General features: G+C 39.2%; 1 protein-coding gene across 1 annotated transcript in view; it reads left to right on the forward strand.

Annotated features, from left to right (window-relative positions):
- The window catches only part of PKD1L1 (polycystin 1 like 1, transient receptor potential channel interacting), a 1,739,639-nt gene that overhangs the window by 1,318,158 nt on the left and 408,830 nt on the right, over window positions 1–12,651 (forward strand). Inside the window, exons 53-54 of the mRNA XM_086964902.1 lie at window positions 7,674–7,792; window positions 11,884–11,994. Of these exons, the coding sequence (XP_086821028.1) occupies window positions 7,674–7,792; window positions 11,884–11,994 (230 nt within the window). The remainder of the gene's footprint in view (window positions 1–7,673; window positions 7,793–11,883; window positions 11,995–12,651) is intronic.

The following is a 12,651-nucleotide window of genomic DNA, read 5'->3' on the forward strand; positions in this document are numbered from 1 at the left end:
AACAGTCAAAAATGCAATTAGTTGAGTATTTTAAAGGGTTTTATTTTCTAGTCAAAAGTTAAGTTTTTTTCTCTAACCCTTTATTCATTAGTAAAATATCAATCAGGATACAGAATTTGGAAAACAGGAAAAATAGCATTAATACAGGAACATATTACAGTCTGCATATAAGCATCATATATTGAAAAGAAAATGTGGCGCAAAATGTCAGTCAAAACTCTTAAAGAGTTTCTAAGAAAAAGAATCTTGCAAGGCTAATCAATAATTGAATACTTTGCAAAAATCTCCCTTTAAGAGAAATAAATGCATTAGACAAATAAATCTTTTCAGACCTAGTTAATTAGTCAAAGCATAAACTTAAAGTTTTAGCATCTAAATCTAAAACAACCTTTCTATCTGTTTCTGCTCTCTGCATCTCTGCCACTCTGATGGGAGCTGCTGCTTGAAAGCACCCCCTACTTCACCAGACCTAAAAGGAATGTGGCCTGGTGCCAAAAATATGACGTGCCAGGACTCTCTAAAAAAAAAAACAACAACATGGGAACCTCCCCTCTCCTCAGAAGCAATATCCATCCTCGGCTATCTCCCGCGACGTTTCTCGTACCTAACCCATATGAATGAAGCAGAGCCTAAGCCAAAAAAGCCCAAAAGCCAAATAAGCCTAGAAGCTAACCAGACCTCTGAAGAGGTCATTTTTTATACTCTAATTCTTGGCAGACTACACAAAATGTTGCATCTTCAGGAAAGCTTGTACCTGATTGGTCAGTCACGATGTCATGAGGTCTCTCTATCCTGACTCATTCTAAATTCTAAGCTATACCGGTTTTAACAAAAGAAGCATAACTGATTAAATACATTTAATATGTTTAGCAACATTTGCTAGGAAAAATGTATCATTCTAATTTCCTTCCTTCCTTACACAGCGCAGGCTTGGAGGATACTTTAACTAACATTGGTACATTGGCACAATCACGAGAATGTACAGTTCACAGTGGCCTTGACTCCTTTGTGGTTTGAGGCAAGGTGGTGTAATCTGGGCATGCTCTCTTCTTTTAATGCAAGTCACAGCCTTGCTGGATATACAGGCAGTCATTTAATTGTAGGCCCAAAAACAAAACAAAACAAAAGAGAGTATTAATTTCATGTAATTCAGCCATTATGTTTCCCAAATCCATACTAATACCCTTGTATTATTTTTACCTAGCCAAGCTATTAGTTTAAAGCAGCTTTTATTATTGGTTATGTACAACATGCAGAAAAATGTGCAATGTACAACATAGCATTTTTATCCTTTAATGTAAATTTTAAAAGGGCACACAGTTAATTCATACATGCAATAATGTTTTAGAAAGGTTTTCATGCAAAAAAGCGTTTAGCCCCATGTACAGTGTTTGGTGCATTATTAATTCACACACACATTATACAAGAGGTGTTATAAACTGATTTTCTTTTATTCAAATACGCAGCGAGCCAAAGTCCTTTAAGACAGGGACAGGGGTGTACATTATAAGGGAAAAGGCTGGGAAAAGAGAATACATTATATGGTTATTCTTCACATATAAAAAGGCCACTTTTCTCTACACTGCAAAAACACATTTTAATTCAGCACAAGCATTTCAGACTGACTAGGCCTCACTTTCATATGTTTCATTTGCCATGTTTTTAACTTGCACCAAAATGTGCCTGGCAATTTAAATGCAGTCTGTCTGAAGCACAAAAATAAAGCAATGCCTGACTCCAGATGAAATCTGCTCAATCACCTGCACTCAGTTACTATTACCCACCAACTAATCCAAACGTAATTTGCCCATCAACCTTCAGTGTGGCCTAGCACCCGCGGGCTTGAGCCACCCAATCAATTCCCTGGGTTGAATTTGACTCACTGACTATCACATGACCATGAGGCCAAGTGTCTTACTATCTCTGTTACTGCTTCACTTATTCCTGATCACTACACCTTCAATTTTAGGTCGCTGTGGTTTGATTAGTGACATACAAGGTTTTTTATTATTCCAGAGAAAGGCAGATAATATTGAATGCAGTCTTTTGTAGAACGTAAGGAGAACGTGTAATGTTATATTAGAGAGAGTAAAAAGTATGCTGGGTACTAACATCATCCTAATGGTGTCAAGACAACCCCACCAAGATAAGTAGAGAGGATGCCATTTGCTGGTTAGGGCAGACATTTTCTGAATACATGTATTGAAGTTAATGGAGATGGATGAAGTAAATTGGAGACCGAGGTACTTAAGTTGTTTGGATTGCCATTTAAAATTAGATGAGGAGAAATCTTGCCTAAATGTGAATTTTTTGAGGGGCAACATTTCACATATATCATTGTTCAATTTCTAACTAGAGACTAAGGGAAATGAAGTAACTTCCAATACAAAGGCTGGGAGTGAAAATTGAGGTTGAGAAATCAATAGTAATATGTCATCAGCATATGCAGCTAATTTAATATGCTGAGAATCAGGAGTAAAACTGTGTATATGAGCATTCTGACGAATTGGAGACAAAAAAGTTTCTAATGCCTTATTGAAGAGGAATGGGGAGAGGGGGGCATCCCTGTCGAACCCCTCAATGTAAATTGAAATAAGATGATATTAATCCATTAACACAATCGGCAGCCTTAGGGAAGGTATAAAGAAGATATATTAAAGAAACGATTTTTGGGGCCAAAACCAAACCAGGCTAAAGTATGAAATAGATGAGACCAAATAACACAGACAAAAGACTTCTTGACATTCAGAACAATGGCTTCCATAGGATCAGGCAAAACCATAGATCTAGAAATGACATAGAAGAATAAGCGATTATTATCAGAAAGATATCTACACTTTATGAAACTAGATTGCTTTTTCCCAGGAGATCAGGAAGGAACTATTCAAGCAGGAGAGCTAATTCTTTGGGAAAGACCTTCTAATCCAGGTTAATCCAGGCCGATCATTCTTTTGCTAAATTGTGGGTCTTTGCCATCTTTCGGAATGAGACGTACATAAGCATCTACAGATGAGGCAGCAGAGTTAACAAAAGATTGAATTAACATGCTGAAGTTCTGATTGTGTGATATCAGCTTCCAGAGAAGACAAATCAGCGTCCAGAGAAGAAAAATCAACATGAGATAAAGTAGGTTTATATACAGAGGATAAATAACTAAATTTCAGAATCCGAAGGCAGACTTACGGAGTATAAAGAGAAGTGTAGAAATGCTGGAATTGAACTAAAATATCTGAATTTTTATGATGGAAGGAGCCAGTATCATTGACAATTAATTCAATAAGTGATTTATTTTGTTTAATTTTAAGATATGTAGCTAACAACTTCACAGATTTGTTTTAACCCCCTTAGAATCTTGCATTAGATTTGAGGAGATAGGAAGCTGCACTATCGGTAGAAACCTTATTAAACTGGAGTTTAGTTTAATGAGTTTGTTTAAAGAGTGCTGAGTGCGAGAGGTGTAAGAATGCTCAAGGCTTTTAATTTCAGCTAGAATTTGGTTCGATTGTGATTTAGATACTCGTCTTTTATTAGAGACATAGTTAATTATACAGTTATGGGCTGATGCCTTAAAATTATTCCATACAATGAGAAAAGAGACATCTCCTGTTTGATTAAGAAGAAAACAGTCATGAACAAAGGTATTAAAGCAAGAAATAAAGTAGTGTCAGTAGAAATGAATTATTGAATTCCCACCGTTTAGGGAAGGTGGAAGCGCAAAAGATATCTAAATGCACAGATACCGGGGCATGATCAGAGATTAAGATAGAACCAATACATTTGAATGTAGGGATTGAGAAAATTGATGTGAAATAAAAACATAGTCAATTCGGCAATGGGTATGATGTATTGGGGAATAATAATTAATTCCCATAACGTTTGGTTGTACAATCTCCACGCATCTGTAAGGTGATGTCTTTGAAAAGCTTGCTCAAAAGCATTTTGTGTTTTGTTTGGTATGTAAGAAGAAGAGGAGTTTCTATCTAGGAAAAGATGAGCAGGTAAGTTGCAGTCACCCGCAAAGACTAGGTTGACATCTGGAAGTTCTAAACGCTTCCTTCTGTGAAACCAGGGATCAGTATTGACAGTCAGGTACATTAGGACAATAAATATTAACAAAGATTTGCAATGCAACAGGTCTTGCATTTACGCAAATTTAAGCTATTGGCATTGTAAATGACAATGCATTTTTATTCTGTTTTAAAATCCAAAACCTAAATAAAGGCATTGCCAATAGCTCCAACTTGTGTAAATGCGAGACCTGTTGGTCATGTCTAAGCAACAAAAGATAATATACCAAAATGTGTGCACTATGCTCTGAGAGGCTGCATTTATGACAAATCAGTCAGGGGTACAGAAGAAAGCGTGGGACTTAATGCAAAAGTAAAGCTTGCATGTTTTGTGTGATTGGGCGTCAACTGTTTACCGACTCTAGTGTAGCAGAGAATGCCACTGAGAGTTTAATCGTTATACTACATTAGTGCGTGGTGCATTGCGGTTTACCGTGGGATCGCACAACATGTCATTGATGAATCAGAAGCCAGCTTTTAGAACAGACAATGACACAAGCCGATGGCAAACATGGGCGTAGAGTGGGCAGGGCTTCTATTCGCTACTCATCATCAATAAGTCTTGCAGAGCAGCGCATGCACGCTTGCTCAGGCTCGACCTAAAAAGGACAATCGAAACTTTATCAATGCATATTTTAAGTAATGACCACCTTCCTTCCTCATTCATTTCCTGAGAAATCAACTCCACTTTTAAAGATTTGGGGCACAGTATTACAACTCCATGTTTTCCCCTACAGCAGGTGAGAAGAAAACTTCCCCCACCCATCCCCGCTTTATTTTCTTGGATTCCGTGTCAGATAAATGAGATTCTTGCAAGAAAGCAATGCTCACCAAGCTTTGACAAATGAGCAAGAACTCATTGTCTTTTGATTGGAGAGTTTAAACCCCTGACATTCCAGGAGACCATTGTCAAAACCATTTGAATAAGTCAAATTGATCATAATAATCAGACCACATTGGAAAGATAATATAATAGAGCCATACAAATATTAAAGAAAATAACAGCTTGGAACTAGAGTAAATTTAGAAAAACTATATGGAGGAAGGAAAAAAGGAGAAGAAGAATGGTAATGAGAATGAAACAGAGATATATAAAGATAGATTCCAAATTCAGCTTGTAGCCGACGTACAAAACAAACAACAATAAAGGGAAATATACCTAACAATAATTTGATGACTGTAGGGGATGGGACCACATGGACAGGACATTGCGTTCGATTCACAAGGGCCGACAAGGCACAGAAGAGTCAGTGCGACAAAAACGATAGCAAAGACAGCCTTAACACACATACCTGCAAGAAAAAGAGAATAATATACACATTTTAAACCTAAAAACATTGGGAAAAAGTGTTATATGTGAAAGCCGAGGACAAAAACAAACACTACCATATAATATCTTTAATTAATGACAGTTCAACAAGCAAACTCAACAGCATAATGATATAATTTTGATGAAGTTGAATGAACAACATACAGATTCAAGGAAAGTCTTCAATGAGACAGATCTTCGTAAGTTGTTGTTTTATTATTGTACGTGTCTTTGAAGAGGCACGGATGAAAAAGTCCAAACCGAGCACCCATAGGATGAAGAGCAGGTCTAATTTTGAGAAATTCCTTGCGCCTATCTGCAGTGGTTTTGGTGTAATCCTGGGAAAAATAAAGATTATGTCTAGACCACAAAATTCTTTTGATGCGTCTGGTGGCAGAAATTACTTGCATGAGATCTGTATATTCTAAAAAATATGAGAAGACCACTCTAGGTTTCTTGGGAGGTGAAGTACTTGAAGGAGGATGAACCAGTCTATGTGCTTTTTTAATGTTGAGTGGCGGGCTTTCCGGTAGTTGTAAAATCTGGGGCAATTTCTTTTGTTTTAAAAGAGATGGAGTCAGGCCCCTTCTGTACCTCCAGGAAGCTGATAAATTCAAAGATTATCCTTTGGTTCCTGTTTTCAAGGTCTCCAACCTACTTCTGTAAGGAGGAAACCTGTCGCTAAAATTTGTGAGTTTTAGTTCCGCTGAAGACAGACGTTCCTCCATAAACGACCATCGATCACTGAGGGTTTGTAACTTGGTATTAGTGTCCTTCATTAAGGGTTGCAAAGCTCTAATTCCCTCCAGCAAAAGATCAAGTGCAGCCACTGGTATTGACTTAGTAGGAGAAGGTGGGTCTTTTTTAAGCCTCTTGACTGTTGCTTTACTCGCAGAATATTGAGGAGTTGTGGTAGTCAAAATAGAAGACGGCAAATTGGGCAATGTAGCAGAGGTAGAGTTCTCCATTGCAGTGGATAATGAATGCACCGGTGTGCGCCTTTGTGAATTACCTACTGGAGATTTAAATACAGAATTGAGTGCTCTTGACCTGCCCATATGCTGAAATCCCACCTCTTGAAAAGAAGAGATGCAGTCAATATAAAGCAAATATTGCTGTAGAAAAAAAAATGTTTCTAAACAGCAAAGTAGAGAGGATGTAGCCTGACGGCTAGAGCGACCGACCTCGAAGCTGGAGAACCGGGTTTGAGTCTCTGGAACGACGCTCCGCATCCTGTGATTCTGGGCAGATCACTTATTCTCCCCGTGCCTAACAAAAAAGAATGTGTCCTTATGTAACGCAACTGGTGTTCATGGAAAGCGCTCTGAAACCCAATACCTTTGGGTCAGGTTTGCGGTATATATAAAACTTCGAAGAACAAAAAAAAAGTATGAATGTCCTAAATGCCTATTTCTGTATGGTGAGGCCTGCATAAAATGAAGAAAAATGCCTTTAACAAGAAGAAAAAAGCAAGTTATAAAAAATGCTATACATCTCATTTACCTCTGAGGAAGAGTTTGTCTTTAATTACGAAGAAGCAGGAAACCAGCTGCTTAAGAGTGCCTTATCCTGCACTCAAAACGGCGGCCGCTTCTGACGAGAGGAAGCGAGCCACCTAAACGGCAATATACATGCCCCTCCAAGCTTGGAAAAACATGAACGCGGTGACCGCCATGTATTGGCAGTAATTTCCAGGCATTGAAATGTAAGCATGAGCCTGGAGGCCACCGTCTCAGCGTCTCCCCAAGCGCTGCCGCTCTGAGCGTCACACGGAAGCGGCCATCTTGCCCAAGGTTTAAACCACGCTGCCATTATTTTACAAATTAAGCACTGATTCCAACACATGTGTTTTTACAGGAAACAAAGTACTCTAATTTGTTGTGTGGACAGATCAACACATATAGAGTAAAAGCAGACCAAAAAGGTATGTATTATTTAATTCCCCTCAAGGCACGGCTATTCATCTCCACCTCGGGCACCATCCTCCCAGGACCGGATTTAGTCTCCAGTCCCTAAAAAGTGTTTATGTACTACCTGCAAGAAGTGCTTTGAAGCCGGTGTAATGCATGTCTTCTTTTGAAGTGCAAGTTCTTGGCAGTCGGGTCAGAGGCGCCTGGTAAACGGGAGCGACCGCCATGCCACATAACCTGCATATCTTTGTAAAGGCCTCTGTCACCCAAGCTATATAAAACAACAGTTAAATTAATAATTAAAATGCATATTTAGAGATACTTTGTTTTGTTAGCTTTATTTTTCCGGAATCCTTTGATGATGATATCATGTTTTTCTCGATTCAGATCCTTGCTGCTCGCCAGCGAGCACGATTTTTACGACTAGCGCGTCCTCCGAAACCTGCGCAGCTGAAAGAGGCAAAGGAAAGAATCCGAAAGAAAACACTCATACAGCAAACACTGAGGTAAACCAGGTTTCCCAAAAACGTTGTTCCTTGCATTACATGTTTATTTTAGGAGTTTTATATAGAGTTGACAAAAATGTTTTCAACTGCCTTCCATCTTTAAACAATGTGACAACAGAGGAACATTTTCAAATCAATTACAGCTGATAAGACAGGCAGTGCAACCTTATAATTTAACTCATTAAATCTCAGACTGTGCTTTTTGCTCTTTTACATCACTAACTCATTAAGTAGTTGAAAGCAGTTCACAAAATCAAGGACAAGCTAAGGAAGAAAACTACTTAAAATACTGCTGTGATGATATAGAAAACAGTATCGAAATATTCTTGATAGGAAAGTACAATTTTTAAATACGTTTTAATAGATTTTTTTAATAAGAAAGAATATCAGGACATGGTAATCCAATAATAAATAGAATTTAGCTAATATAATCCAGCTATCATCCTTATGCTGAGCAATCTATTTAATGTTCTCTATATGTAAGAAAAATATGATCTAGTTACAAAACAGTATGTAATGAAAAATACAAAGACACAGATGGAGAACAAAAAAATGAGCCATTGTGGAAAGGAAGCATTTGCAATGCAATCAGTTTCGCCTTTGGGACCTTATACGTTTTTAGCTATCCAGCGCATTATTGTTGGTACAGCAACATTTATTCTACTGTGCATGAAACAGTGAAAGGGGAAGTATCACAGGCTGTCACTAAGTACTTCTTGGGACTTCTTTTAGCCACATAAGGTGATGCACCCTGCAACCTGCTTACTTTTGCCTACAAGTCCCTTCATCGGATAGGCCCCAAATACCTTCAGAAACGCCTGTCTTTTTATGTGCCTCGCAGGACGTTACGTTCTGCGTCTCTTTTCAAAGCTTTGACTCCCTCTATTCGTCTGACTAGAATCGGAGGACGTTCCTTTCGATTTCTAGCGACTCAAGACTGGAATGATCTCCCTGTTTTGCTCAGGAAAACTGATGATTTGCTTTCCTTTAGAAAAGGACTTAAGACCTGGCTTTTCACTCAGTAACTAGCTTTTTGTTTCCTTTCTTTCCGTGTCTGTTGTGCTGTGTTCGCCTATCTCTTAGGCTCTTTGCCAAAGCGCCGGGACACTCCTAGGAGTAGCCGTGCGCTATAAAATAGCATTTTAACATAACATAACATAACCTGGTTAGAGAAAGGACGTGGTGCAGTGGCCAGAACAGCCGACTGGGGAATCCATGTTAGTCTGGTGTTGACTCAGCATCCTGTGATTATGGGCTGATCCTTTAATTTCCTCCAAGCGCCCGGATACCTCTGGTATATAAATGAAAACTACCTATTTAAAATAATGCTACGAGATCAGTGCAGAGATCTCGTAGGTGGGGGCGGGCAAGCAGTGTTGTGGGGGTGTAGTACCACAAGCTGTCAGTAGGAGTCCCTTGGCACCTCTTTTGGCCATATAAGGTACTGCACATTTCAACATGGATTGGGAAAGGATATGGCGCAGCAACAAGAGCTGCCGACTGGGTAGCTGGAGATCCGTGTTAGTCTGGTGTTGGCTCAACATCTTGTGACTATGGGCTGATTCTTTAATTTTCTCCGAGCACCTGAATAGCTGTGCTATATAAATGAAAGCTATTCATTTGTAATATTGGTAAGTAATGAATACAACAATCTCAGAGGTGAGGGCAGGCAAGCAGTGTCGTGCAAGGATGCAGGGCAGATGACACAGTGAGATTAAATGAGGGCACTGCACTGCAAATTATGCGTAAATTACCAGAACGAAAAAATGAGCAGTGGCCTCTGAGGATTGGTGGGGGCCTGTGAGCAGTGTTGTGGGAGGGGTGAGAGGAAGACATGGGGAGATTAAGGGATGGCAAGCAAATGAAACGAATCGAAGTTTCATTACACAAGTAAACAGAACACTTAACGAGCAAAGAGCCAGGCCATCCAAAAAAGAGTGCTCAAGGTATAAATAACCTAAAGAGTAAGAAGACATGAAGCAGGGGCAGTTCTCATTGGAGGATACAAAAATCCAAAAGGAGGGATCACTAAGTGTATTCACCATTGAAAAGCTAGCATTTCTAAAGGACAGCAAGATGAGCCAATGAAAAAGATAGGCATTTTTGGAAGCTCAAATACTAGGTACAGCATGTCTCAAAGAGACAGAGCATGTGTTGCCTTGGCGAGACCTAAAAACATTATTTAAGCAAAATATTCACAAATTTCACCTATATGTGTCATCATAAAATACATACATTGTCCTCCTACTAAAAGCCGGCACAAAACGTGCACCAATTTGGACCTGGAATCAGGTAAATATGTGTAATCAACCCCAATAATTCTGGGACCGGCATATTTTTTTGCGCTTCTTGGGAAAACAACAGGTGATGCTAGTAAAAGTTGAGGGAGACACAGTCTGTAATTGTTTATTTTGGTCCTGAGTACCAAAATGATCCACCTTAAATGCCCTCTCAATTGGTGAGTTGGTAACAAGATTCCAGTCCCTGATGGCCAAACCATGCCTTCTAGACTAGACAAACTGTGTACCTTCAGAAGAAACCCAATGACCCCACAAATTATGGTCCGTTTACTCACCTTTAATTTCTGGGGACAATTATTTTAAATACCCTTGCTGACCAGCTGCACGTGAAGAACAAGAGCAACAACATCCTATAGAATAATCACTCCTAGTTTGGATCACTACGAATGCAGGATAACTACTCAAGTGGTTGATGATGCCCTTCTATATTGATGCAAAGAAAACTCAGGAAACTTAAATTGGATAGAAAATAAGGGTTCATTAAAAGTTTCATAGTAATTAGAAGGGGAGATACCAAGACCAAAATAAAGAACTGTATTTCCTTTCATCAAAGCTCTCTGTGGAATCTCCTATAAGAACTAGTTAAAGATCTTATCGGATGAACCATCAACAAAAAATACTGCTGGGGAAGGAGGTATCAAGAAGATGGATATCCAAAGAGGTGAGAGGGAAAGCTATGGCACCAAATAAGACAAAACACTCTGGAGACCGGATGGGAGAATAAGAACTGAGCATTTTGAAAAAATAAAAAGGCAACACAAGGAAAGAAAAACACAGGTACCAGGAACAGGGGACCAGGCAGAATACTGTTCACAGCCTCAGGAAGGATTTAATTACCCTATGTGGCCTAACACCATAGTTAATTCCATAACTAAAGAAAAGGTTAGACCACTCGCCTGATATTTCAGCTCAAAGCTAAGCTAAAGAACTGCTAAATAAGGGATAGTAGCCACCAACACAGTGGAAAGGCGGTAATCAGCCCATGCACTATGGAGTCTGTTGGGACCCAAAGTGATGGGCTTCATCTCCTCAGCTGTTTCAGATTTAGTTGGAGGGTCTGAAGACCCACACCCCTAAGGCACTACATCCAGCAGATAGACAAAATATATCCTGACTACACACATATTTGTATTGCAATTAATAAGACCCACCCCCATTAAAGATCCATCACATAATTCTACACTCATTCCACACCATGCTCGTTGAGCCGATGCATACCACCCCCAATGCCTGTGGAGCTCCTTAAGATACACCCATGATGGCAGAGAAGCTGTGCACCAAAGCACCAAGAGGTAAAGTAATTGGTGAATGAGCTGTATTGTAAAACACAGTAAAGTAACATGAGCTTGAGACAATGGAGATGGCCAACCAGTTCCTATATTTTTTGCCTTACCATATACCTCAATAATAAATGATAGACTACTGAGAGGCTGGTTGAGGACCATTGACTTTGAATTCAGACTTTCTCTAGCTCTTATTACCTTGGTAATAGCTATAAGGAGCTACAGGAAAGACAAGTAACTAGGACTGCAGAATTTAAAGATTTATGTTAACTTTCTGATCCTGGTTTTGAAACAGCAATCACTGAGCCAGATTTTCTAATTATGGCACCAGGATCACGAAGGGGAACCTCTAACTGATGTCCATGTTTGCTTGTGAGCCATTTAGTCTTTAAAGTTAATTCAGATACAAAGCTGGACATGTGCCACTTTTGGGGGAAACTCTGAATCAAACTAACCTTTAATCCAGTAACTTAGAATTCTAACATGTACATTTTTATTAACTTTACAGAGAGTTTTTGATGTATGCTGCAATGCTGTTCCTGCTTATACTTTTAGCATTTGGAAAGTTTTCCAGTGATGAGTATCTACTGAATCATGCAGTCAGGACAGAATTTACAAGGTAGGAAGATGCATTTTGTCTTTAAAAAGTATTGCATTTAAATTCCAGGTTTTATTTTGCATACACATTATCAAATGGTCGAAATTTGCCCTAACCACCAATTACTATTTTACTTGATTCCCCAATAATATATTCAATATATGTTTAACATGTTTTCATGATATGTTCATCCAGGAACACTTTTCCTGCAGTGAGCATGAGTGTGCTTGCAGGCAGTTATTTGACCACAGGAAGTGTAGTGTTCAATAGCACAAGACGAGACGTAGTTAGGGTCCCTTGGAAGAAGCGGGCTTGTATTTCCTAAAAAAATGGCAATGTATCTCATTCCAGTATGATTGATTGGGACTGCTGCTGTGTATGTACCAGAAGGCATGTTGTGAGTGGCAAACGATACCGCTGAAATAGGGAAACCAAAGACCAAACCGATAAGTTCACAATCCGGTGCGTGTGAACCCTCTCCAACACTGATTGGAGTGATTGAGGGACTAGATCCCATGGAGGGCTCCACACACTTACATTTTGATAAGGTCATTGCCTCTATAGCTGACACTAAGACCACTCTTCAGGCAGTGTCAGTGGGACTTAGCCTTTTACTGACTGAACACCGTAAGTAGGCTGACCAAGTCAATGAGGTAGAAACTTCAATAAGAGAAATAC

Source organism: Lissotriton vulgaris, chromosome 4_1 (assembly GCF_964263255.1).
Source record: "Lissotriton vulgaris chromosome 4_1, aLisVul1.2, whole genome shotgun sequence".
In the NCBI taxonomy this organism is placed as follows: domain Eukaryota; kingdom Metazoa; phylum Chordata; class Amphibia; order Caudata; family Salamandridae; genus Lissotriton; species Lissotriton vulgaris.